The 27,799-nt window shown below is 41.8% G+C and overlaps 1 protein-coding gene across 9 annotated transcripts in view; it reads left to right on the top strand.

Moving 5' to 3' along the window:
• Positions 1-27,799, top strand: part of tlk2 (tousled-like kinase 2) — a 178,115-nt gene that overhangs the window by 30,795 nt on the left and 119,521 nt on the right. For 5 of the 9 annotated variants that reach the window (XM_072249857.1, XM_072249856.1, XM_072249849.1 and 2 more), the window contains exon 2: positions 13,894-13,979. The exons of 1 other annotated variant lie outside the window; for it this stretch is intronic. In XM_072249857.1, coding sequence (XP_072105958.1) covers positions 13,894-13,979 — 86 coding nt within the window. The remainder of the gene's footprint in view (positions 1-13,893; positions 13,980-27,799) is intronic. 3 more of the 9 variants (XM_072249850.1, XM_072249853.1, XM_072249854.1) reach the window with 1 other exon arrangement.

Genomic DNA, 27,799 nt, shown 5'->3' with positions numbered 1-27,799 from the left:
AAGAATGTGGGTGGGTGGGTGGGAGGAGATCTCGTTGGATCCTATCGAATGTTGAAAGGACTAGATAGGGCAGATGTGGAGAGGAGTGACCCTTAAGAACAAAGGTAAGGAAGAATTTTTTTTTTAGCTGGACAGTAGTAAATCTGTGGAATGCTCTGCCTCAGACTGTGGTGGAGGCCAAGTCCATATGTAGATTTAAGGTGGAAGTTGGTCGTTTTCTGATCGGTCAGGGCATCAAGTGATATGGTGAGAAGGAAGGTGTAGGGTGTTGAGTGGGATCTGGGATCATCCATGATGGAATGAATGGCAGAGCAGACTCAATGGTCTGAATGACCTAATTCTGCTCCTTTGTCTTATGGTAGTGATAGGGGATTCATTGGTTAGGGGAATGGAAAGGAGGATCTGTAGATGAGAATGAGATTCCCAGATGGTTTGTTGTTTCCCAAGTGCCAGGGTCAGGGATATCTCAGATCTAGTCCACAGCATTCTTAAGTGGAAGGTGAGCAGCCAGAGGTCATGTCCACATCAGTACCAATAATGTGGGTGGGGGGGGGGGTAATGTCCTGCAAAGTGACTTCAGGGAGTTACTGTACGTGCTATGTTAAAGGACAGGACCTCCCAGGGTCATGATCTTAAGACTACTACTGTGGCAAGTGCCACCGAGGCCAGAACTGGGAAGACTATATAGTTTAATGCATTGTTAAGGAGTTGGTGTAGCAGGGAGGGCTTCAGATTTTTGGATCATCAGTCTCCCTTCCAGGGAAGGTGGGACCTGTGCAGAAGGAATGGTTTGCACCTGAACTGGAGGCGGGGGGTGGGCTATATCTTAGCAGGAAGATTTGGGCTGGTGTTGCACAGGGGGTGTTTAAACTTGAGTTGCAGGGGGGATGGGAACCAGTGTGCCAGAACAGATAGTGGAGTGGTTTTGGAGAGTTAGGAATACAAAGTTAGGAATCAAAAGGTTGGGCATGGTGGGACTAATGTTCTGAGCTGCGTATATTTCAATGCAAGGATTACTGTAGGAAAGATGTATCAGTGCATGGAATTATGATTTTGTAACCATTAGTGAGACTTGGTTGCTGGAGGGGCAGAAATGGCAGCTCAATGTTTTGGGGTTCCATTGTTTTAGGTGTAAGAGTGGGAGGGATTAAAGGGCGAGGGGTAGCATTATTTGTGAGGGAAAACGTCACAGTAATGCTCAATCAGGACAGATTGGAGAACTCGTCTTGTGAGTACAGACTGAGAAAAGTATGACCATACTAATGGGACTGTATTGTAGACTACCCAACAGTTTGTAAGATTTAGAGGAGCAAATTTGTTGGGAGCTCATAGACTGTTGTAAGAAACATAAGGTTGTAATAGGTGATTTTAACTTTCCACATATTGACTGGGACTCCCATACTGTAGAAGGACTTGGTGGGATAGAGTTAGTCAAATGTGTTCAAGAAAGTCTTCATATCAGTGGGTAGAAGTCCCAAGTTGGAGAGACTGCAATAATTGATCTGCTGTTAGGGAATGAGCCATGACAGATGACAGAAGTTTGTGTGTGGCAGCACTTTGTATCTAGTGATGACAGTGCCATTAGTTTCAAGGTAATTACGGACAAGTACAAGTCTGGTCCTTGGATTGAAATTCTAAGCTGGAGAAAGGGCATTGTGATGGTGACAGAAATGATCTGGCAAGTGTGAATTGGGACAAGTTGTTTTCTGACAAAGGTGTACTTGGTAAGTGAGAGGCCTTCAAAAGAGAAATTTTGAGAATACAGGGTTTGTATGTTCCTGACAGAATAAAAAAACAAGGATAACAAGTTTCAGGAGCCTTAGTTTTCAAGAGAGATTGATGCCATGGATAAGAAAAAGGTGCATTCCAAGTACAGGCAGGTAGGAGCAAATGAGGTACTTGAAGGATATAAGAAATGCAAAAGAACACTTAAGGAAATCAGGAGGGCTAAAAGAAGAGATGAGGTTACTCTAGCAGACAAGGTGAAGGAGAATCCTAAGGGCTTCTACAGATATATTACAAGCAAAAGAATAGCAAGAGACAAAATTGGTCCTCTGGAAAATCAGAGTGGTGATCAATGCGTGGCACTAAAAGATGGAGTTCTTAAATGAAAATTTTGCATCTGCATTTACTCTGGAGATGGGCACAGTCTTTCGATGTGAGGCAAAGCAGTAGTGAGGTCATAGACCTGAAACATTACAGAGGAGGAGGTGTTTGCTGTCATGAGGCAAATTAGGGTGGATAAGTCTCCAGGGCCCGACAGTGTGTTCCCTCGGACCCTGTGGAAGGCTATTGCAGAAATTGCCAGGGACTTGGAGATATTTAAAACATCCTTGGCCACGGGTGAAGTGCTAGAGGATTGAAGGATAGCTAATGTTCTGTTTAAGAAAGGCTCTAACAATAAACTAAGAAATTGTAGACTGATGAGAAAGTTATTGGAAGGTATTCTAAGAGACAGGAACTGATGAGGGATGGTCTATATGGCTTTGTATGTGTTGGGTCAAGTCTAACCAATCTTAGTTTTTTGAGGAAGTTGCTAGGAAATTTGAAGGCAAGGCAGTGGATGTTGGCTACATAAACTTTTAGCAAGGCATTTGACAAGGTCCCATATGTTGGTCAAGAAGATTCAGTCACTTTGCTTTCAAGATGGCCTGTAAATTAAATTAGATATTGGCTTCGTGGAAGAAGCCGGAGAGTGGTTGCCTCTCTGACTGGAGGCTTGTGAATAGTGGAGTGCTGCAGGGATTGGTGCTGGGTCTGTTGTTGTTTGTCATCTATATTAATGATTTGGATGATGTGATAAACTGGATCAGAACATTTGCAGATGATACCAATGTTGGTGTAGGGGACAGCAAGGAAGGCTATCATGGCTTGCAGCAGACTCTGAGGAAATGGGTGGGAAAATTACAGATGGAATTTAACATGGACAAGTATGAGGTGTTGCACTTTGGGGGGAGGGGGGGGCAGCCAGGGTAGGTCTTATACAGTGAGAACAGTCAGGCACAGAGGAGTCTGGCAGAGCAAAGGGATCTGGAAATACAGGGACATAAAGTGGTGTCACAGGTAGATAGGGTTGTAAAGAAAGCTTGTGGCACATTGACCTTTGTAAATCAATGTATTGCGTACAGGAGATGGAATGGTATGTTGAAATTGTATAAGGTGGTAGTGGGGCCTAATTTGTATTATTCCGTGCAGTTTTGGTCACCTACCTACAGGAAAAGATGTAAGTAATATTGAAAGAGTGTAGAGAAAATTTACAAGGATGTTGCTGGGATTTAAGGACCTGAATTATGGGGAAAGGTTGAATAGGTTAGGATTTTTTTTCTCTGGAACATAGAGGATTGAGAGGAGACTTGATAGAGGTATGCAAAATTATGAGGGGCATAGATGGGTAAGTACAAACAGGCTTTTTCTCCACTGAGGTTGGGTGGAATATAACAGGAGATCATGGGTTAAAGGTGAGAAGTTTAAGGGGAACAGAGGGCAAACTTCTTCACTCAGAGGGCCGTGAGAGTGGAATAAGCTGCCAGCGCAAGTGCTGATTGTGAGGTCAATTTCAACTATTAGAGAAATTTGGATATGTACATGGATGAGGAGGGATATGGGGCAGGTCAATGGAAGTATTCAGACTAACAGTTTGGCAGGGCCTAGATGGGTCAAAGAGCCTATTTCTGAGCTGTGGTGTTCTATAATTCTGAATTCTGTGACATTGTCAACAACAGAGCATATCCACAACATTCAGCAGAACACTGTGCAATGAACAGCCAATCAAACCCCTTTCCCATCCCCTCCCCCTGACCCTTCCACCACAAACCACAACCAGGCCTCCAACCTCAGGACAGGCTGGCTCCAGGCCCCTCTAACCTTGAGACAATGGCCCCATACTTGCAGACATTGGGCCTTTGACCACCTCTGGGTATTATGAAACTTTTTTTTTTTTTTTTTTTTTTTAAATCTTTCATCTTGACACTTAACTACTGACCATCTGTTTGGGTGTGGAAATACTACAGTACAGCCGAAATTTTACGATGCAGATTCAGTAGGAGTCACAATGGAAATTATGGCTAACTTTTTTTATTTGCAAAAAGACAATGTATGGTGATATCCAAAAGGAAGGAGAATCCTATCTGCAGGCTGAGAATAAATGGGGAAGACATAAAACAAGTACAGAACTTCTGCTACTTAGGAAGCTGGGTGACATCAGATGGCAGGTGTGACTTGGACATCAAAAGAAGAATAGGGATGGCAAAAGGCATCTTTACAAGAATGAAGAGTATACTGACCAATACTAAACTAGGCATGCCAACCCGCCTCAGAGTACTGAAATGTTACGTTTATCCAGTTATGTTATATGGCTCAGGATGTTGGACAATATCTAGTAACATGAGGAAATGAATTGTAGCAGCAGAGATGTGGTTTTTGAGGAGGGTGCAAAGAATATCATGGATGAATCAAATGTCTAATGAGGGTGTCATGAACAGAGCAAACACAAAAAGAGAAATAATGTATGAGATCATGAAAAGGCAACGCAACTTCATTGGACATGTGATTAGGAAAGAGGAGTTAGAATGCACAGTAATTATGGGAAAGATTGAAGGGAAGAAAGCAAGAAGAAGACAAAGACAAATGATGATGAAGACAGCAGCCAGAGAACTGGAAATGAATGCCAATGAATTGATCCACTTGACCCGAAACAGGAGTGTGTGGGCCATGGCAGTCAAAGCTCAAACTGGGCATTGCACCTGATGATGATGTTGATGACGACTTCGGCTTGATGTAGTATTGCATCTTATCCACTTGAGATTTGTATCTGGGTTTGCCACTGTACCATGTATTTACTAAGCACAATTCTGAGTCATAGTTCATCCTTGGTCAGCACGGCAGCTGATGTGATCTCAGTTGGGCTAATAATTAATTTCACTCTTATCAGACCTCCAGTTTATACTTTTCCCTAATTATTTTGGTGTTAAGATCAAAATGACTTCTGTGAAAATTGTACAGTAATACATATACTTCAAGTATTGGAAATGTTCAATCTGAAAGGCTTTCAGATATCAAAAAAGCTTGATGTATTTAAGTTCATGACTTTATTAAATGGAATTGTAAGTAAGCAACTAATTTAGCCAGAGCTAAGTTCAAGTCCATAATCAAATTAAAGGAGTGAATAAAAGATGTGATTAATTTAATAGTCCTTTCTGGGCAATGTTAATACTCCCATGAAATGTATTCCTGTAAGGTCATTTTAATCTTGGATCTTTTATTTGGGGACAAGAAAAGCCGAATTGGATGCTGATGTGCATTCAAAAAATTCAGTTGTTTTCTGTGAAGCATGTTTCTGCACTACAGCCCACTGGCAGCAAGATCCTAATCTTCAACTTTATTTAAAAAAAAAGACGAAAACATTCAGATTTTGCTTGGAATAGAAATCTAGGCCAACTTGTGAGTTTAAACTGAGAACTTCTGCAATTGGCAGGTTGGCACTTAAGTAGATTATGGTGCATGGGGTTACTGAATTAGTAAATGAATTGCAGTTCAGAGAAGTTTAGTTATTGGACTATATCAGATTTTTTTTCAGAACGGCACTTTAGTCAATATGCAGGAGTACTGTTTCTTTTTCAACAATTCTGAAATCCTAGCATTCTTCTATTGCATCATTGTTGGCTTTCAAAACAACGATCATTATTTACAGTAGTTGTCATTTTAGGATTTTTTGAAAAGGAATATGTTATCTGCCATGAAAGATTAATAACTTCAAATAATTAGGCAATGATCAATAACTTTGCTGTGTTTGAAGCTGGGCAGATTTTGGGTTTATTTGAGTTTTTGTTTTTGTAACTGCCATTCCATTCAATTTCATTGTTTTCAGTGCAAATATGATTCTATGATTTTAGAAATCAATTATTGCCAGAAGTAAAAATGTCTCGAGGGTGTAACTTTTCCCAGTAGCTATCAGGTTTCCAAGATCAGATCAAAATTGCATCTGTTGTGTGCATGAGGTCCTTCTCTGTGCTGCTGTAGGAATGTTACTTGGTTGGTGTTTAGTAAATCTTTTACTGATCTCTTCCAGCTATCAACTGAAGATGTTTTGACTGCAGAAATGATTATGCTTTAACAATGTAGATGAGCTGCTTACGGCACACTTGTAGCTTAACTGATATTAGATCATTTTAAAGTCACAGATGATACAATTCCTTAGAGTATTGCCATTAGACATGCTTGTAATCTCACACCTGCCTGTCAAATCCCAAAGTCTGATAGCAGGGATTTTTAAACTATAAGTTTCAGATTGTGGGTTAATGATTAGTTTTTTTCCACACAAGCTTCCAGCTACACAAGTATGATGGTTTTACAGCATTTTCAGGAACTCTCAGGCAATATTTTTTCTGTGCCAGGGATGGAAAGTGTGTGTTGGAGATGACAACTAATGACCACGTTGGAAAATAAGGAGCATTAAAACCCCTGTGTGTGGATTAATAGAACCCCTTTACCAATTTCGATTAGGGCATTTTTTGATATGGAAAGTTTGGATGGCATGAACAACCAGTGATTATAAAAGTTGAAGCTGAGATCTGTTGCAAAATATGGGTCACAAAACTAAGGAAGGAACACAAGCCATCTTTCTCCTGGAATATTGATGCACTCAGAAACATGAAATGTAAAAAAAAATCTGTGAATTAGCATGAACACCGGCAAACAGTATTGGATGGGTTGCAAATTATAGGAAAAGTCCAATCGCCCAGTTCATCTGTAAATTAAAAAGAGAATGAGCAAGTAGTCGTGCTTCAATATTTTTGGTTGGGTGGTGCTGTTAAGTGTTCCTCAATGTGCTTAATACTTACTGCTTCTTTTGCTTTTTCTGCCTTTATGTTCCATAAGAACCAATCTACTATTGTCTCCTCCATTCTTACATTCCATGTAAGCAATCTGAATGGAGCTTCAATGAACACAGGCTTAACTTGGCAAGGGTTTCTTTTGTGCCTCCATTCCCAAGCCTCTAAATCAGGTGTTCCCAACCCGGGATCCTTAGACCCATCAGTTAATGGTAGGGATCTATGGCATTATAAAAGTTGGAACCCTTGTTCTAAGTAGATTAAAATGAGTTGAAAAAAGGAATCAGTTTAAAAACGGCATTGAACCTGGACCCAGTGATTTTTTAAATTTTTGGCGCGTGAAGATTGAAGAAAAACAGATGATGCTTGGATAGGTATTAGTCACACTTAGGAGAGATAGCAAAGAAGCAAAAGAGGCCAAAGGAACAATCAGAATCAAAATCAGGTTTATTACCACTGATATATCATGAAGCTTGTTTTGTGGCAGCAGTACAGTGCAGTACATAAATTATAATGTATAAAGAAAGCATAATAGTAAGGTAGTATTCATGGGTTCATTGTTCAGAAATCTGATGGCACAGTAGAAGAAGCTGTTCCTAAGACATTGAATATTGAATTCAGGCTCCTGTACCACCAATTTGATGGTAGCAGTGAGAAGAGGACATGATTTGGATGGTCCTCCATGAAGGCTCTCACCACCTTAAATTGTCATCTTTTAAAGATGTCCTTGGTGGGGAGGTTAGTGCCCATGATGGAGCTTGCAGAGTTTACAATCATCTGCAGCTTTTTCTGATCATGCACATTGGCACCCCCATACCAGGTGGTGATGCAACTAGTCAGAATGCTCTCCATGGTACATCTGTAGAAATTTTCAAGTCTTTGACATACCAAATCTCCTCAAACTCCTAATGAAATACAGCTGCTGCCTTTCCTCCTTTGTAATTGCATCAATCTATTGGGCCCAAGATAGATTTTCAACGATGTTGACACTCAGGAATTTAAAGCTGCTCATCCTTTCCACTTCTTCTGACTTCTCGATGAGAACTGCTGTGTCTTCTACCGATTTTTCCCTTCCTGGAGTCCATAATCAATTTCTTTGGTTTTACTGATATAGAGTGCAAGGTGGTTGTTGCAACACGACTCAACCAGATGATCTACCTCACTACTGTATGTTCTCTTATCTTGAGATTCTGTTAACAACACATGTCATTGGCAAATTTATTGATGGTGTTTGAGCTGTGCCTAGCCACACAGTCATGGGTGTATAGAGAGTAGAGCAGGGGGCTAAGCACACGCCCCTGAGGTACATTGGTGTTGATTGTGGATCGAAAATAACATCTCATCTTCGCCGACAATGACTATGGTCTCCCGAAGAGTAAGCCAAGGATTCAGTTGCAAAGGGAGGTATAGAGGCCAAGGTTTTGAAGCTTGTTAAATGGTACTGAAAGGGATAGATCATAGTGTTGAATGCTGTAAACAGCATCCTGGCATAGGTATTGCTGTTGTTCAGCTGGTCCAAGTCTGAGTAGAGAGCGTGCAAGATTGCATCCACTGTTGACCTGTTGTGGCAGGAGGTAAATTACGGTGGGTCTTGGGCCTTGCTCAGCCATGACCAACCTCTCAAAGCACTTTATCACAGTAGATGTGAGCGCGGCTGGGCGATAGTCGTTGAGACAGCTCACCCTGCTCTTCTTAGGCACTGGTATGATTGTTGCCCATTTGAAGCAGGTGGGAACCTCTGACTGCAGCAGTGAGAGATTGAAGATGTCCTTAAGTGCTCCAGCCTATTGGTTGGCACAGGTTTTCAGTGCCCTGCCAGGTACACCATCAGGGCCTGACGCCTTGCAAGGTTTCACCCTTTTGAAAGATGTTTTGCAGTCAGCCTTCAAGGCAGAAATCACAGGGTCACCAGATACTACTGGGATTCACACAGGTATAGTTTTATTTTCCCTTTCAAAGCATGCATAAATGCATTCATTGGAGAAGGGAAGCATCACAGCCATTTATGATAGGTTTTGCCTTGTAAAAGTGATGATATGCAAACCCTGCCATAACTGGTGTGCATCCAATTTTGTCTCTAACTTTACTTGGAATAGCTTTTTTTGCTCTTGAGATAGCTTTCTGTAGGTCGTACCTGGAATTCTTGTAGAGTTCTGGATTGCCAATCTTGAACATCACAAATCAAACACTCAGCAGACTGTGAATCCCCTGGTTCTTCTACGGCATCTGACTGGAATATTGTCTAATACACCGATTCAATGCAGTCCTCCGTCTCTGTACGTGTGCCAGGAGTAGAAGTACAGATAGGTGATCAGACTTGCTAAAGTGTGGGATGGCATGGTAAATGTTCTGATGGTGGTATAACAATCGTCAAGTGTGCTGGCCTCCACTGATTCCACAGGTGATAAGTTGGTGGTAGTTGGTCAGAGACTTCTTCAAGCAAACCTGGTTGAAATCCCCTGCAATGATTGGGAAGACATCAGGGTGCACTGATTCGTGACAGTTAATCACAATGCATAGCTCTTCCAGTGCCAGCCTGACATTGACTGCTATTAGGAGTCAATTCCCTTGTCAGATAGAATGGACCACACTTGACCACCAGATGTTACAGGTTAGGAGAGCAGGGGTGAGACAAACTGACAAGTTTGTACATCACTGAAGCATATGCCACTGCTTCTGCCTTTACCAGACGCCACCGCCTGGTCCATGCAGTGGAAGGTGAAGGCCTCGCGCTGAAGTACTGTCTGGAGTGCTGGGGGTGAGCCATGTCTCTGTGAAGCAAAATATACAGCATCCCTCTGGCACTACAATTTTGCTCTGAGGTCTTCAATTTTATTTTACAGAGATTGTACATTAGCCAGGAGAATGGTCAGGAGTGGGGGCCTTGGGGTCCTGTGTTTCAGTTTTACCTGCAGCCCAGTGTATTTGCTGCACTTTTATTAAGTGAGACCGCACTCACTGCCTAGGTGATCTGGAGTCTGTTACTTGTGAATATCAATAGATTTTGTAAACATATTGAAGCAGTTGCTTACTGAAGTACCTGTGACTGTAAATTTCAGCTGTAGTAGTCCTAAAAGGGAATATTTGATGATGCTCTTTGAAGCTGCACGCTGAGTTGCCATGCTATGGTGACGTCTTTCCAGAGAGCTTTCCAGATAGTTTATTTGGTAAATCAAGATCTATTCGGCTTTTAAAATTGAGGAAAAACTGATATTTGAGGAAACCCTGAGGAATCATTACTGCTTGAATATTTGTTTACCCATTAAATTTGCATTAATTACAATCATTTTGTGGGAATGTTATTTAGTTATTGAGATGTATTGCAGAATAGGCCCTTCTGGCCTTTCGAGCCACACTGCCCAGTAACCCCAGATTTAATCCTAGCCTAATCATGGCACAATTTACAATGACCAATTAACCTACCAACTGGTATGTCTTTGGACTGTGGGAGGAAACTCACGTGTTCATGGAGAGAACATATAAACACCTTACAGATAGTGATGGGAATTGAACTTGAGTCACCTGTACTGTAAAGTGTTGTGCTAACCACTACACATACTTGAATTTCTTGATTTTCCTGGTAGGCTATGTCAATTTGAGAATAGTGTAGTTTTCACTGGAAGCTCTCTGGATTTGCCTCTGATACTGTATTTCATTTGTTGCATGAACGTATGAGGGCATATTTTAGTACTTCGGTGTGAGACCAGTAGCCCTTTTCATTTCTGGCCCTGTGAAATCTCTTGACCATGTCATCACTAAAACTTTGCTGTGAACACAGCTATGAGAGTTGAATTACCAAGAGATATTTTATGAATTATCAAGAGCAACTTTCTTTAACATGAAGGCAGCATTTGAAATCATGATCTAGAGTCCCAGTGAAATTGAAAGCTTTTCAGTATCTTGAGTCATACCTAACGGAGGGTATGTAGTTGTTCCAGACAAGTCAACTCAATCCTGAGCAATAATGCAGAAATTCCATAAACGATGCTTTAAGTCTGGAGTTCCTTAACTAGGGTCCACAAACCCCTCGGTTAATGGCAAGGGTCCATGGCATCAAAAAAGGTGGGGAATCCCTGCCCTACGTCTAATTGTCCAAGATCAAAAGTGTTATTTACTACTTGTAGCATTGAATCTTGTTGCAATCCCTAGTAAAATACAGTACATTTGGGTTAGGCTCACTAGGCATAACCATCTTCCATGTCTCCATCTCGAACTATCTCTTTGTGCCATTCAGTGACTTTCACCATCAAAATTCTGGTGGTCATTACTCTTTTGAAGCTTGAATGGGTCAGCCACACGTACATATGCTGATACCGTGGTTACGAGAGCATGTCAGAGAATGGGTGTGACTTGCATCCTAATTTTACAGTGCCTTGTAAGAGTCCGGAATCTGATGGAATGTTTTCTATTTGCCAGGACAATTACAGCTCTAGTATGATTGATGAAACTGAGTACCCTCCAGGACAAAATAGCCCAGATGACTGGCTCTGCATCCAGAACCTTACACTTCCAGTCCCTCCTGTACTCGTGCAACGTAGCTGCACTGTGTACCAAATACAAGATGCACTATAGCAGTGTGTGAATGCCTCAATCTGTACTCTCTGGTTGAAGTATAAATGTTTGTCAAGACACTATTCAATGCCCCTACTTGAATAGTTCTAGGCTCATAGAGTTATATAGCACAGAAAACAAGCCCTTTGGTCCAACTTGCCCTATCCAACTGTAGTACCTCCCTAAGCTTTTCCTGCATTTGGCCTACTTCTGTCTAAGCCTTCCTATCGATATATCTGTTCTAAATGTTTGCCACCCTCAGTATGGAAAAACGTACTCCTCAGTTTCCCTTTATATCTTTGCACTCATCTTAAGCCTTTGTCCTCTAGTTCTAGAGTTCCTATCCTGGCAAAAAGACTGATGGTCTTTCTTATTTGTGCCCCTGATGATCTTGCAAAGTTATCCTTGGCCTTCACTCTGCCCTACCCAGTCCCTCCCTATCACTCAAGCCCTCTAGTCTTGGCAACATCCTTGTGGATGTTTCTATACTATCTCTTGCTTGATGATATCCTTCCTACAGCTAGGTGATCTGAACTGCATAGAATACCTCCCAAGTGAGGTCCTGCCAATGACTTGCACAGTTGTAATGTGACTTCCTAGCTCTTGTATTCCATGTTCTGACTAATGAAGGCAAATGTACTTTGTTCACCACTTTCTGTACACGTGCCACTAGTTTCAGTAAACCATGTACTTGTATCCCTAGGTCTCTCTGTTCTACACTAGTTTTACTAACCCAACTGCAACATTTCACACTTGTCAGTTAAATTCCAACTGTCATTCCTTGGTCTACTTTCTCAGTTGATGTAGATTTTAGATAACCTTAAGTATCCTGCTGGCATAGAATGGTGATGGAAGAGTCTGGGGCGTTGGCTAAAAGCTATCATTCTATAAGTAGCACAAGGTCAGGCTATTGTTTGACTGGACCTGTGGGTCAGCTATTCCATTTAGATGCTCCCATGAGGAGATACTTGCAGCATGTACTTGGTTAAACTTGGGTTGGTGTTGGGTGGTCTACCTTAATCTGCTGATCTGTTTTGTCTATAGATTTTAAGTCTTGAGTAGTTTGAAAAGCCACTTCAGGGGGAAGTATTACTGAATTTGGGTGCTTATAGGTTAGGCTGATTAAGGGGACAAGTTCTCTTTCATTTAAGAACCCATCTGGTTCACTACTGTCCTTTGATTATTTAGTAATTTCATTGTTGATTTTACTGATTGTGGCTTGCATTTTAAATTGCTTAATTATATGTATTTAAATGACCCAGCTGTTGTGGTGAGATTTGAACTCCGGGGATAATTCAGTGGTTTGATCACTGGCCTTATTTTGAATCTGTTTTGATGTTTTACTTTGAAGTTGGGAAATCTGCAAATAATATAAGTTGCTGATAGTTTCTTCACCTTTTACTGCAAAAGGGTGAGATGCTGATGCTGTTGACAGGTGTGAAGATGCTATAAGGTGTTAACATGTTTGAATATGTTGAACCTGATGGCTTGGGGGAGGTAGTTGTTTTTGAATCTGGTGGTCCTGGCTGGTGGATGCTGCATAGCCTCTTCCCTGATGGCAGTGGGACAATATGCTCTCCCACCATTTGACCAATTTGTCTTCATCCATTGGACTGATCATTCTCCTTAAGGTTAGATCCAATCTCATCACTTCTCTAGTAGGGCTATGTAATGCCTCAAATAATTCAACCTCTTTCACACAAATATTGGGGAAGCTGAAATCCCCTACTACTTATAAGGCTATTGCTCATACAGCTCTGTGACTTGTCTACATTCTGCTGACTGTTAAGAGGCCTGCAATATATCCCAAACAAAAATGATGGCCTCCTTTTTCATCATTAATTCCACCCAGATAGTCTCATTTAAAGAGCCTTTCAGGATATCCTTCCACATTACGAGCAATACACTACTGCAATAGTTTCTTGATTAATAAGGGTATCAAAGGTAATTGGGTTGAGTGGGATAATAAAGCAGCTATGATGGAATGGCAGAGCAGACTCAATGGATTGAGTGGCCTGATTCTGCTCCTCTGGTTCATGGTCTTAAACAGTCCATGAGCGGGTTGGGTGGACTCATTCATGATATTGCTGGCCTTTTCCCAGCACCTTCCTGCATGTATGTCCTTGATGGCAGACAGCTACCTGTCCAGCTGAGTTCTTTCAGCATTTAGTGTGTGCTATGTTGGCTGTTTTACTGAGGTGATCTAATGATTCAGAGAAGGCAGGAGAATACAGTTAAGAGGGATAATAAATCAGCCATGATGAAATGGGAGAGCAGACTCAATGGGCTGAGTGGTCTAATTCTGTTCATGTTTTATGGTCTTATGACATGTTTGCACGGGCAATTTCCATTTTGTTGCAAATGTGATGAAGGGAGCTGACTGCAAGAACTAAGTTCTGATAATGAACACTGCACTGTTAACCCATGTTAATGTTCGTCCCTGTTATTGTAGCCATTTTTCTTATGACACTGAGTGGATATCAACTAAAATTCCATGTTTACTCCTTTTCAGTAGAAATGATGGAAGAACTGCACAGTCTTGATCCAAGGCGGCAGGAGCTCCTTGAGGCAAGGTTTACTGGGATGGGAGTCACCAAGGTAAGAGACGGTAGCCACCATTTGAGATTTTGATTAAATATTGTATTTATCTTAAAGAGCAGTTTAGAAAATGGGGTTGAATTTCCTCGACCACTGGACAGCACAACTGCTGAGTTCTCGTAATACTCATCTGTTAAAATCCTATCTCATTTACACCTGCTGGTTGTCTTGTTTATCGCTGTTCTCTATTGTTCTTCTTAAAAGCTAAAACAATATGCAAGATTCCAATACAATTGCTCCCTTACGTGTGCTTTTTGGTTTAGCCATATTGACTTGAGGTTGCATTGTTGTAGCCTGTCAGTCATGAGAGCAAGATTAATGCTATCTCTTCTCCCTTGGTTTTAGAAAGACTGGTTGAGTTCGTGTTCCTAGCTGCTTTCTTTCAATACCTGCTCAGAACTGACTTTGAGAGAGTTGTCATTTGCCATCAACAACCAAAATGAGCATTTTTATCTGAAGTAAAGGGAATGCACTTTTATTATGACATGTACAACATATAGATATATCAAAATCAATTAAGTACTCTTGAAGTTGAATTGGTTTTTAATAAAGGAAATTGCATGCTTTGACACTTCTGGTCTCAGTTGGCAACAAATAAAATTCCCATTGTTGCTTCAATGATGGGGGTTGATAAATTATCTTTAAGACTCCACCAAAGTAATGCCATGGTTCCTTTTTCTTCACCTGCAAGAGCAGGTCCTCTACCTCCTGAAAGATTCTGTTTCTCAGAACAGAATTTTCAGTACAGAGCTTCATTATAGTCTCCAATACACATCAGGTGTCAGAGGTTTCTTACTGCATACTCTGCAAGATTTCCAATTCCCAGATTAACAATGGCAAGGATGGCATTAAGGAGGCTGACATCATTTGTACCTTGTGAAAGCCAGGGCTATGAGGGGCACCGTCTGGAAAAAGACTATGACCACTAGTGGCATATCCAAAGAATGACTAGGGATGGCTTCCAGACATTGCGCATAAATCTGTCCTTGATACTTTCCTATATTTCATTTGCATGTTTTGGCATTGTCTAAATCGCGCGTAGTTCTTGTGTCTTAACCCATCTGCTGTTTGTGAGCCACATTCATTGACTTTATTACCATAAAAATACTTCTGTTTGGGCCTCTCACTATAACCTTGAGGTCATCTAAAATGCCCTTCAAAGGTCAAATGTTCATTTATTATCAAAGCATGTTGGCCATGTACAACACTGAAATTTGTATTTCTCCAGATAGCCACGAAACAGAGCATCAAGGTCACTTAAAGAGAAACGTGAACTCCCATTCCCCCCTTACAAAAGGAACAGCATTCCGATCATCAACTCCCCCCCCCGCCCCCGCACAAAAAAACTAAGCGCCCTCCCCTTGCACAACAAAACTGAAAAGGAATGAGTGATTGTTTATTTTTTTAAAAAGCTGGGGATGGGGGTGGGGGGGAGGTCCACAGTCCATAAATACAATAGTCCAACCCATAAATGCAGAACCACGATTCCATCCTCCAATATCGCCAACATTCCCTCACAATAAACCAAAACACCTCATCAATTGCAGCACCAAGCCACAGCACAACAGTTCACTCTCTTGGAAACACAGAAAAACAATGCTCATAAAGTACAAGATTAGAGAACCCCACCTCCATAAATAAATAAATTAAAATGGGTGCCGATTTACTGGCAACATTCTCAATCAGCAGCACACTTCTGGACCCGAAGAAACTGAAGTTGAACAATTTAATAGTGCTGACGCCCTTTAGTCCCTGCTGGATATTAAGACTATCACCCTACAATTTGAAAAAGTGAAAGAAAACAGATGGGCGGATCAGTCGGCCTATCAATACTAGAGAAAATGCCAGAGTAATACAAAAAGAAATGTGAAAAAGACACTTAAATATCATGGGAATAATACAAAGTGGACTCACTATTTACAATAGTAATGACCCAATTGGAAAACTAAAAATTTCTTTCTTCTTTCTTTATTTATTAATCTTTGTATTGATTTAAAAGAAGCATAAGTACAATCAAGAGGAGAATTATCTCAAATATAGATATCAGTAACAATACAAACTGAGATTAAGATAGTCATTGTCAAAATCATAGATATTGTTAAACTAGTATAAAAAATATAATAAAAAATGAAAACAGCAATTCTCCTCATCAGTTTATGAAGAGAAAAGAAAAAACATTGAGTTTTAAATGAAGAGGGGGGAAAAAAAACCCACTACACTATATATTTAAAAAAAAAAGGGACTGGGCAGGCCATTTTGAGGATACGACCAAAAAAAAAGAAAGACTTTCTGATATAACCATATAACAATTACAGCACGGAAACAGACCATCTTGGCCCTTCTAGTCCGTGCCAAACGCTTACTCTCACCTAGTCCCACCGACCTGCACTCAGCCCATAACCCTCCATTCCTTTCCTGTCCATATACCTATCCAATTTTTCTTTAAATGACAATATCAAACCTGCCTCTACCACTTCTACTGGAAGCTCGTTCCACACAACCACCACTCTGAGTAAAGAAGTTCCCCCTCGTGTTACCCCTAAACTTTTGCCCCCAACTCATGTCCTCTCCTTTGAATCTCCCCTACTCCCAATGGAAAAAGCCTATCCATGTCAACTCTATCTATCCCCTTCATAATTTTAAATACCTCTATCAAGTCCCCCCTCAACCTTCTACGCTCCAAGGAATAAAGACCTAACTTGTTCAACCTTTCTCTGTAACTCAGGTGCTGAAACCCAGGTAACATTCTGGTAAATCTTCTCTGTACTCTGTCTATTTTGTTGATATCTTTCCTATAATTTGGTGACCAGAACTGTACACAATACTCCAAATTTGGCCTTACCAATGCCTTGTACAATTTCAACGTTACATCCCAACTCCTATACTCAATGCTCTGATTAATAAAGGCCAGCATACCAAAAGCTTTCTTCACCGCCCTGTCCACATGAGATTCCACCTTCAGGGAACTAGCTTCAGGGAACTATGCACCATTATTCCTAGATCCCTCTGTTCTACAGCATTCTTCAATGCCCTACTATTTACCATGTATGTCCTATTTTGATTAGTCCTACCAAAATGTAGCACCTCACACTTATCAGCATTAAACTCCATCTGTCATCTTGCAGCCCACTAAAGACTGTAGGTGGATTAGAGTCCTTCCACTTCAGTAAAATGGCTCTCCTAGCCAGTAAGGTCAAAAAGGCTATCATACGTTGAGCGGAAACAGGACTATTTCCTGCTTCTGATGGGCTAATCCCAAAAATTGCTGTAAGCAAACTAGGTTGTAGATCCAGATCCAAAACTTTTGATAGTATTTTAAAAACATCTCTCCGAAAGTTATCTAGCTTTATACAAGAACAATATATATGAGTTAAAGTGGTCAGCTCAGTATTACATCTGTCACAAATAGGATTGATATTGGAGAGAATTTGCGCTAGTTTATCCTTTGACATATGGGCCCAATGCACTACCTTGAACTGTATCAAGGAATGATAAGCACAAATGGATGAGTTGTTAACCAAATGAAAAATTTTACTCCATTGATTATCTGAAAATGACTTGAAATTCTGATTCCGAAGCGCATTTAATCTTATTGTTAGATATTATTCGTGAGTTCAATAACCATTTATAGATTATAGCTATCAACCCTGAAAAAGAGCGTCTGTCATATAAGGTGGATAAGCAGAAGGGTAATTTGGCAACAAACCACGTAAAAAAAATTCCTAATTTGTAAATATCTAAAAAAGTGTATGTTAGATAAATCATATTTATCAACTGAGAAAAAAACATTAAACAGTCCCCTAAAAACAAATCTGAAAAAGTTGTTATTCCCTTGGTTTTCCAAGTTAAAAAAGGCCTTATCCAAAATTGATGGTTTAAAAAAAATAATTGAGATGGATATTACTAGAAAGAAAATTATTTAACTCAAAAAAAAATCTACGAAACTGAAACCAAATTCTTAATTTATGTTTAATAATAGGATTAAAATCTTGTCTACTAGGCCTGCTGGTGGCGCAATGACATCAGCGCTGGACCCGGGAGCGGGTGTTCCCAGGTTCGAAGCTAGTTGGGTCCACCCCCTAGTATGCTTTCCATCCGTGCCGGGTTGAGTGTTGAGATTGCAACTCGACCTCATAAAATAAAGGGAAAATACTGTGGGAAAAATGTCTGTGTGAGGAGTGGCGCGCCACACAGTCAGTCTCAGTCTCTCTCGCTCCACCCCTTGTAAAGGCATGAAAAAGACATCACGGACGCACGCACGAACAACAGACGCGCATACACGCGCAGACGCACATGCACAGACTTGCACACGCCTAAATAAATAAATAAAATCTTGTCTACTAATCTTAGAAAACAAAAAGGGAAGAGGAGCTTCCAGTAAAGAGGCCACAGTGAATCCTTTCACTGAGTTTTCCCCCAAATCCAACCATGAAGGACATTCATGTATATCTGAATAGTGAATCCAAAAAGTAATATATCGAATATTAATTGCCCAATAGTACATTCTAAAGTTAGGCTCATTTTCCTTAATGAGACATAATGGGATTGAGTTGCAAGGGGAATGGAAGAAGGCTTTAAAGGTAATTTAAACAAAGGGACCGAGTGGGTAGATGCAGTACTGCTCAACAGATGTGACATTATTTACTTGGGTAGGTACGCAGAAAAACAGGTTGTGTGTTTAAATTATGTTAGGTTGGGAAATATTGAACTTTAAGGCAAAAAGGTTAAGTATGGAGCTGGGGTCCTCATGCATAGCCACAGAAAGCAAACAAAAGTTTCAACACAAGTGGTATGCTAACCTTCACTGCAAAGGGTTAAGTATAGGAGCAAGGATGTCTTATCACAATTATATCTGGCCTTGGTGAGACCACACCTGAAATACTGTAATTTTGGTTTCCATTCTTAGGATACTTAAGAAGCCAAGCTACTTGTCCCAAGGGTATAGGATAGGAAATTGGGATCTGAATATTAGGATGGGAATTTTAAAGCTGAGACATTGACAACATAGGGCAGAGGCACTCGCGAATGCAGGGGGTGAGTGAGACTGCCTGCCTTTGATCACTACCAGAGAAGGAGTCTATGAGCAGCTTATTGCTGTGGCAGGCGGGTAGGCCTCTCTGCCTCGTGTGGTGTCCTTCTTTCAATGAATGCTGTTCTCCAGGTAGGTCTAGGGCAACAATGAAATAACTGACTGTTTCCAAGCCACCATGGGACTTGCAGGTTGATTGCGAGGTCTTGAAAGTTTTTTGGTGAGATGAGGGTATTTCAGTGAGCTGCAGTTTGCATTTTGTAGATTGTGGCATATTGTGCTGATAGGAAATATCAATGTTAGGGGTGATGTTCTAATCCAGTTGACTACTTTATCCTAATATGCACGGTGGGTTTTTCAGCATCTGATAAGGAATCACATCTCGTGATAGGGTTGGGTTGTCAACACCAAGTCTATCACTAACATCATGCACCCAGCTATTGTCTGACCTCTCATGTCATTCAGACATTTGTCTCTCATGCAATCTAGGTTGTTGCCAAGCTTCTAGTGTGCTGTTGGACTGCATTCATAAGAGCTTTCCCCCAGACCCCTAACATCGGCAATAGGAAGCTAGCATTTGAGTCAAGAAGTTCCACAGAACTACTTGGTGATATCAAATTCCTCTGTTCAGTCTGGTAATTTGTAGCCTGAAGCTGCAGTTGGTAACAACAATACTAATGAGCAAGTACTGTTAAATTTGTCCATGGCAAAATCAATGAATGCATGTCATCCAGCATTGTAGGTAGTATCTGTTTAAATATGCATGTACTGCTGCTAAGGTAGAAGAAGACTGTTGATCAGTAAGGGGTGAAAGGTAACTTGGAGTAGAATCTGAATTTGCATTGAAAACAGCCATGATTTTAATAAATTGTGGAACATGCTTATGGGGCAGTGTTCTGAATTCATATGTTTGTGTTGGTAAAATTGTGCTTTTGAACAAGGAACTTCGTGCATATTGGATGCACCTGGCAGTGCAGCTTGTTACATTTTCTAAAGCCAATTATGCATGTGACTGGGAACTATGCCTTTTCCAAGCAGTAGTTTCTGATACATTGTGCTGCTGACACTGTTATCAGGCGATTCCTAATTACTGGCACAAAGCTCTTGTTATTTTAAATGTTTTTGCATGGAGTAGTTTGGTGGGAAATGTTTGAGGAGGTGATCACTCACTAGTAAGGAAATCGTAGATTGCTATTGGCTTTTCTCTTCAAATGCTGACAAACCAACTATTCCTCATGTCCAGAATTATTTTTGCTTTTCATTTAATCGCTCTTACCCACTTACTAGTGTACATATGAAATGTAGCAGTGTCCTGTTCTCCCCCCCCCCCCCGCCCCATCCTTATCTGAAGGAGTTATGGAAAGATGTTGAGGGTTAGATATAACCAATTGTGTCACTTAAATCCATCAAACTCCTCGTCGTTTGTAAGTAACAGATATCCCATGTTCAAAGAAGTCTCACGCACGCAAGGAATTTCCACTCAGTGGGAAATGTCATGACCCTTGTGGACGGCCCTAACAGAAACAGACCTGACCATTGTTCCATAACCTAGGAATTTAGATTCTTTTGCTTTAATATTGCTGCCCTGAGTGAGGTATGATAAGCATGAGATGGCCAATTCAAGGAACAGCATGGTGGACTGCAGCTCCAGGGAGAGCAAACCAGAATAAGACTGATCTTTATAGACTGGGATCTGCCATCAAGAGTAAGCTAGCCTAGCATTTTAGTACCTTAGCAACCTCTTCTGTGAGGTAGATGAAGATCTTGTGTTACACTGGTCCTCTTGTGGAGAACTAGCAGGCTATGGTCATTAATACATGAGTCATTAATAGTCTTTGAAGTTAAGGATGAAGCTAAGGAAGTCTTCTCATCTGATTTTGGAAGAATTCTGGCCTTTCTAAATAGAAAGTAAAAAGAAGGGGAACAAAAAATTGCTTTTAGTCATAGTCATACTTTATTGATCCCGGGGGAAATTGGTTTTCGTTACAGTTGCACCATAAATAATAAATAGTAATAGAAATAGTAATATTACTATTAGTAAATAGTAATAGTCATAGAAATAATAAATAGTAATAGAATAGTAATAGAAAATAGTAATAAATAGTTAAATAGTAATATGTAAATTATGAAATAAGTCCAGGACCAGCCTATCGGCTCAGGATGTCTGACCCTCCAAGGGAGGAGTTGTAAAGTTTGATGGCCACAGGCAGGAATGACTTCCTATGACGTTCTGTGCTGCATCTTGGAGGAATGAGTCTCTGGCTGAATGTACTCCTGTGCCCAACCAGTACATTATGTAGTGGATGGGAGACATTGATCAAGATGGCATGCAACTTGGACAGCATCCTCTTTTCAGACACCACCGTCAGAGAGTCCAGTTCCATCCCCACAACATCACTGGCCTTACGAATAAGTTTGTTGATTCTGTTGGTGTCTGCTACCCTCAGCCTGCTGCCCCAGCACACAACAGCAAACATGATCGCACTGGCCACCACAGACTCGTAGAACATCCTCAGCATTGTCCGACAGATGTTAAAGGACCTCAGTCTCCTCAGGAAATAGAGACGGCTCTGACCCTTCTTGTAGACAGCCTCAGTGTTCTTTGACCAGTACTTTTTAATTGGAAGTTGCCTTTGCAAAGGATTAACAAAATGGGTGCCAAATATCCACCAAGGATTCTATCTCTTCTGCATCTGTTCAGCAAAACTAACACAAGTTCTATTGGCAAGTTGTCACAGTCCCAGAACAAGAAGTGAGTGATGTTACTTATCTAATTTAAAATTTAGCCTGTACAATTCAAGTGGGTGATCCACTCTTGCAGAGTCAAAAATGATGAAATATTCCATGAAGGGAAATGTCTGCAGTAATGAATTCCAGTTGTTATGCTTCTGACTGTAGATTTGTTTTAGCTGTTAAATAATATTTTTGACATCAGTCTGACTCTGAAAGTGATATTATTCATCCCTCGGAAAAATAAGGTACAGGAAGCTGCAAGGTCTTTCTGCGGACTTTCAAAATGTTTTCAGTGCTGTGCACAAACTGATCGCCCCACAGTCTTGTCAGGGCAGAACGAGGAGGTGCATGCCTTTCCAAAAGATTTTGGAAGTTCCCGTCATAAAACAACTGTTGGTTCTGTTAATGAGGAAAGATTGTCTGGGAATCCCAGTTATAAATGTTTAATGATTTTTGAATGGAAATTGTATCTTGTTTTTGTGGGCAGAGTGGTGCCAAAGATTCTATTTTATGTAAATTACAAAAAGACACCTGATCCTTCAAATCAGAATTGTATGGAACCTTACAAATCTTGAGTAAATAGAAATGTGATTCCGATAGCGTATAATCTTTGTAGGTTAGTGCAGATAAAATTAGTTTGCAGCACATGATGGGCAACCTAATACTGCATTGTTAATAAATAGTAATTTTCTTAAAACCATTCGCATTTTAAAATTGTTTCCTTAGCATTGAGTGTTCATGAAATGAGCTGTAGAGTGATACCTCATAGTAACAGGCCCTTCAGTCCACTGTCTGTGCTGGCCATCAGCCACCCATGTTCTCATCAACTCCACCCTATGATTCACCTACACATTAATGACAATTTACTTACAAACGCACACCTGTAATGTAGGAGAATACTTGAAGCATCTGAAAGAAAATTCAAATGGTCATGCGGAAAATGTGCAAATTCACTCAGGCAGCAGCTGAGGTTAGGATGGAAGCTGGGTCTCTGGTGTTGTGAGCCAGCAGCTCTATCTGCAGTGCCACTTTGGAATGTACCAAGGAGAACTTTGTACATCAACTCAAGTTCATGTTATTCAGTGCACAAGCCTGTGAATCAGAGTTTCTTGTTGTTGAGAGAAATTGCAACACCTGAACCAACATGGCACATTTCCATCTCAGTCCAAAAATAGCCTTACAGTAAGTTGATGGAATTTATAAGAAAAGTCTGCCATTGAGCTGGTGTGTTTTTCTTTGTCCACATGGCTGGATAAGGCAGTGGGTGGTCTACACAGAGAAGAGGCAAATAACTAGCAGGAGTGCAATTGTGGGGGCAAGGTGGTCAGATTGGTGCAAGGCTACATTAGTTTGTTATTATTGCCTTCAATTTTGGGGAAATGTCCAGTTTTGAATGGCGTCTTCTTTACTGCAGGCACCTTCTGAATTTTCTCCTGAACTCTACTTTCCATCCTGAATTCATTTTGGGCTCAGATCATTTCTTCTGTTGGTTTGGGGGGCAGGGTGGGAACTGAACTGAAGAGATGGAGGAAGGGGTGGTTGGCTCACAAATAGAGAAAGATTGGAGACAGTGCGAGAGGAAGGATAGGTAGGTGATAGACAAGTGATACGCTCAGACCGATGGTTTGAGGTGTGTCTATTTTAATGCAAGGAGTATTATGAACAAAGTGGATAAGCTGAGAGCGTGGATCAGAACTTGGAGCTATGATGTTGTGGCCATTACAGAGACTTGGATGGCTCAGGGGCAGGAATGGTTACTTGGAGTGCCAGGCTTTAAGTGTTTCAGAAAGGACAGGGAGGGAGACAAAAGAGATGGGAGCGTGGCATTGTTGATCAGAGATGGTGTCACGGCTACAGAAAAGGTGGAAGTCATGGAGGGATTGTCTACTGAGTCTCTGTGGGTGGAAGTTAGAAACAGGAAGGGGTCAATAATGCTACTGGGTGTTTTTTATAGACCACCCAATAGTAACAGGGACATCTAGGAGCTGATAGGGAGACAGACTCTGGAAAGGTGTAATAACAACAGGGTTGTCATGGTGGGAGATTTTAACTCCCCAAATGTTGATTGGCATCTCCCTAGAGCAAGGGGTTTAGATGGGGTGGAGTTTGTTAGCTGTGTCCAGGAAGGTTTCCTGACGCAATATGTAGAGAAGCCTGCAAGAGGAGAGGCTGTACTTGATCTGGTATTGGGAAATGAACCTGATCAGGTGTCAGGTCTCCAGTGGGAGAGCATTTTGGAGACAGTGATCACAATTCTATCTCCTTTACCATAGCATTGGAGAGAGATAGGAACAGACAAGTTAGGAAAGCGTTTAATTGGAATAAGGGGAAATATGAAGTTCTCAGGCAGAACTTGGAAGCATAAATTGGGGACTGATGTTCTCAGGGAAATGTACGGTAGAAATGTGACCAATGTTCAGGGAATATTTGCGTGGCATTCTGCATAGGTACGTTCCAAAGAGGCAGGGAAAGGATGGTCGGGTTCAGGAACCATGGTGTACAAAGGCTGTTGACAATCTCATCAAGAATAAAAGAGAGGCTTACAAAAGGTTCAGAAAAACTAGGTAATGATAGCGATCTAGAAGATTATAAAGCTAGCAGGAAGGAGCTTAAGAATGAAATTAGAAGAGCCAGAAGGGGCCATGAGAAGGCCTTGGCGAACAGAATTAAGGAAAACCCCAAGGCATTCTACAGGTATGTGAAGAGCAAGAGGATAAGACGTGAGAGAATAGGACCTGTCAAGTGTGACAGTGGAAAAGTGTGTATGGAACCGGAGGAGGTGGCAGAGGTACTTAATGAATACTTTGCTTCAGTATTCACTACGGAAAAGGATCTTGGCGATTGTAGGGATGACTTACAGTGGATTGGAAAGCTTGAGCATATGGACATGAAGAAAGAGGATGTGCTGGAGATTTTGGAAAGCATCAAGTTGGATAAGTCTCCGGACCAGGACAAGATGTACCCCAGGCTACTGTGGGAGGCGAGGGAGGAGATTGCTGAGCCTATGCCAATGATCTTTGCATCATCAATGGGGACAGAAGAGGTTCCAGAGGATTGGAGGGTTGCAGATGTTGTTCCCTTATTCGAGAAAGGGAGTAGAGATAGCCCAGGAAATGATAGACCAGTGAGTCTTACTTCAGTGGTTGGTAATTTAATGGAAAAGGTCCTGAGAGGCAGGATTTATGAACATTTGGAGAGACGTAACATGATTAGGAATAGTCAGCATGGCTTTGTCAAAGGTAGGTCATGCCTTACGAGCCTGAATGAATTTTTTGAGGATGTGACTAAACACATTGATGAAGGTAGAGCAGTGGATGTAGTGTATAGAGATTTCAGCAAGGCATTTGATAAGGTACCCCATGCAAGGCTTATTGAGAAAGTAAGGAGGCATGGCATCCAAGGCCTACTCTTTGTGATTTTTATAAATGACCTAGATGAAGAAGTGGAGGGATAGTTTAAATTTACTGATGACACAAAGGTTGGGGGTGTTGTGGATAGTTTGGAGGGCTGTCAGAGGTTTCAGAGGTTACAGTGAAACATTGATAGGATGCAAAACTGGGCTGAGAAGTGGCAGATGGAGTTCAACCCAGATAAGTGTGAGGTGGTTCATTTTGGTAGGCCAGATATGATGGCAGAATATAGTATTAATGGTAAGACTCTTGGCAGTGTAGAGGATCAGAGGGATCTTGGGGTCTGAGTCCACAGGACACTCAGCCATTGTGCAGGTTGACTCTGTGGTTAAGAAGGCATACAGTGCATTGACCTTCAACCGTGGGATTGAGTTTAGAGCTGAAAGGTAATGTTACAACTATTTAGGACCGTGGTCAGACCCCACTTGGAGTACTGTGCTCAGTTCTGGTCACCTCACTGCAGGAAGGATGTGGAAACCATAGAAAGGGTGCAGAGGAGATTTTCAAGGATGTTGCCTGGATTGGGGAGCATGCCTTATGAGAATAGGTTGAGTGAACTTGGCTTTTTCTCCTTGGAGAGTCAGAGCATGAGAGGTGACCTGATAGAAGTGTATAAGATGATGAGAGGCATTGTTCGTGTGGATAGTCAGAGGCTTTTTCCCAGGGCTGAAATGGCTAACATGAGAGGGCACAGTTTTAAGGTGCCTGGAAGTAGGTACAGAGGAGATGTTGCGAGTAAGTTTTTTTTTCTTGCGCAGAGAGTGATGAGTGCATGGAATGGGCTGCCGGTGACGGTGGTGGAGGCGGATACGATAGAGTCTTTTAAGAGACTCCTGGATAGGTACATGGAGCTTAGAAACATGGAGAGCTATGGGAAAGCCTTGGTAATTCAGGGAAGGAAGTCTGAGAATCGGAGCGGGAGTGCGGAGGAAGCCATTTTTGAATTTTTTGTTTTTTTTTCCATCAGCGTTCAGAGAGGCAGGACTGCGCAGGCGTGTGACGTCGGGCAGTGAAGCGCGGAAAAATTAAAAGGAGCACAGCCTTGTACAGTGGGCAGCGTAGTTCGTGGGCGGCGGAGTGAGCTGGGAGCAGAGTGAAGGCTTAAGGGCTTCAGCTCAACGGGCTTAGGTGGAAACGGGTGAGGCGAGGAAGGTTTGGTATTCATTTATTGTTGTTATTTGAGGAGAAAGGCAGTATGAGTGTGAGGGCAGCTTGTTGTTCTCGGTGCCGGATGTGGGAGGCCCTGGAGTCTCCAAGCCTCCCGGATGCCACATCTGCACCAGGTGCGCCGAGGTGCAGCTCCTAAGGGACCGCGTTAGGGAACTGGAGCTACAGCTCGATGACCTTCGTCTGGTCAGGGAGAGTGAGGAGTTGATAGAGAGGAGTTGCAGGCAGGTGGTCACACCGGGGCCACGGGAGGCAGACAAGTGGGTCACGGTGAGGAAGGGGAAGGGTCAGGTACTAGAGAGTGCCCCTGTGGCTGTGCCCCTTGACAATAGGTACTCCTGTTTGAGTACTGTTGGGGGGGACAGCTTACCTGGGGGAAGCGACAGTGGCCGTGCCTCCGGCACAGAGTCCGGCCCTGTAGCTCAGAAGGGTAGGGAAAGGAAGAGAAGGGCAGTAGTGATAGGGGACTCGATAGTTAGGGGGTCAGACAGGTGATTCTGTGGACACAGTCCAGAGACCCGGATAGTAGTTTGCCTCCCTGATGAAAGGGTCCGGGATATTTCTGATCGCATCCAAGATATCCTGAAGTGGGAGGGTGAGGAGCTAGAGGTGGTGGTACATATAGGTACCAATGACATAGGTAGGAAAAGGGAAGCAGTCCTGAAAGGAGAATATCGGGAGTTTGGAAGGGAGTTGAGAAAAAGGACTACAAAGGTAATAATCTTGGGATTACTGCCTGTGCTACGCAACAGTGAGAGTAGGAATGCAACAAGGTGGAGGATAAATGCGTGGCTGAGGGATTGGAGCAGGGGGCAGGGATTCAAGTTTTTGGATCATTGGGACCTCTTTTGGCGCACACCTGTACAAAAAGGACGGGTTACACTTGAATCCTAGGGGGACCAATATCCTGGCAGGGAGATTTGCGAGGGCTACTCAGGTGACTTTAAACTAGAATGGTTAGGGGTTGGGAATCAAATTAAAGAGACTAGGAGAGAGGAGGTTAGTTCACAACAGGGGGATGGGAACAAGTGCAGAGAGACGGGTGTAAAATGAGGGTAGAAGCAAAAAGTAGTAAGGTGAAAAGTAAAAGTGGCAGGCAGGCAAATCCAGGGCAAAAATCAAAAAGGGCCACTTTTCAACATAATTGTATAAGGGCTAGGAGTGTTGTAAAAGCAAGCCTGAAGGCTTTGCGTGTCAATGCAAGGAGCATTCGTAACAAGGTGGATGAATTAAAAGTGCAGATTGTTATTAATGAATATGATATAGCTGGGATCACAGAGACATGGCTCCAGGGTGATCAAGGATGGGAGCTCAACATTCAGGGATATTCAATATTCAGGAGGGATAGACATGAAAGAAAAGGAGATGGAGTAGCATTGCTGGTTAGAGAGATTAACGCAATAGAAAGGAAGGACATTAGCCGGGAGGATAATTGGGGAAATCCAGAACGAAGGGTCATAGTTTGAGGATAAAGGGGAAGC

The sequence above is a fragment of the Mobula birostris genome, chromosome X, assembly GCF_030028105.1.
Source record: "Mobula birostris isolate sMobBir1 chromosome X, sMobBir1.hap1, whole genome shotgun sequence".
In the NCBI taxonomy this organism is placed as follows: domain Eukaryota; kingdom Metazoa; phylum Chordata; class Chondrichthyes; order Myliobatiformes; family Myliobatidae; genus Mobula; species Mobula birostris.
Note: the sequence above shows the minus strand (reverse complement) of the source record. Positions and strands in the feature narration are given on the sequence as shown.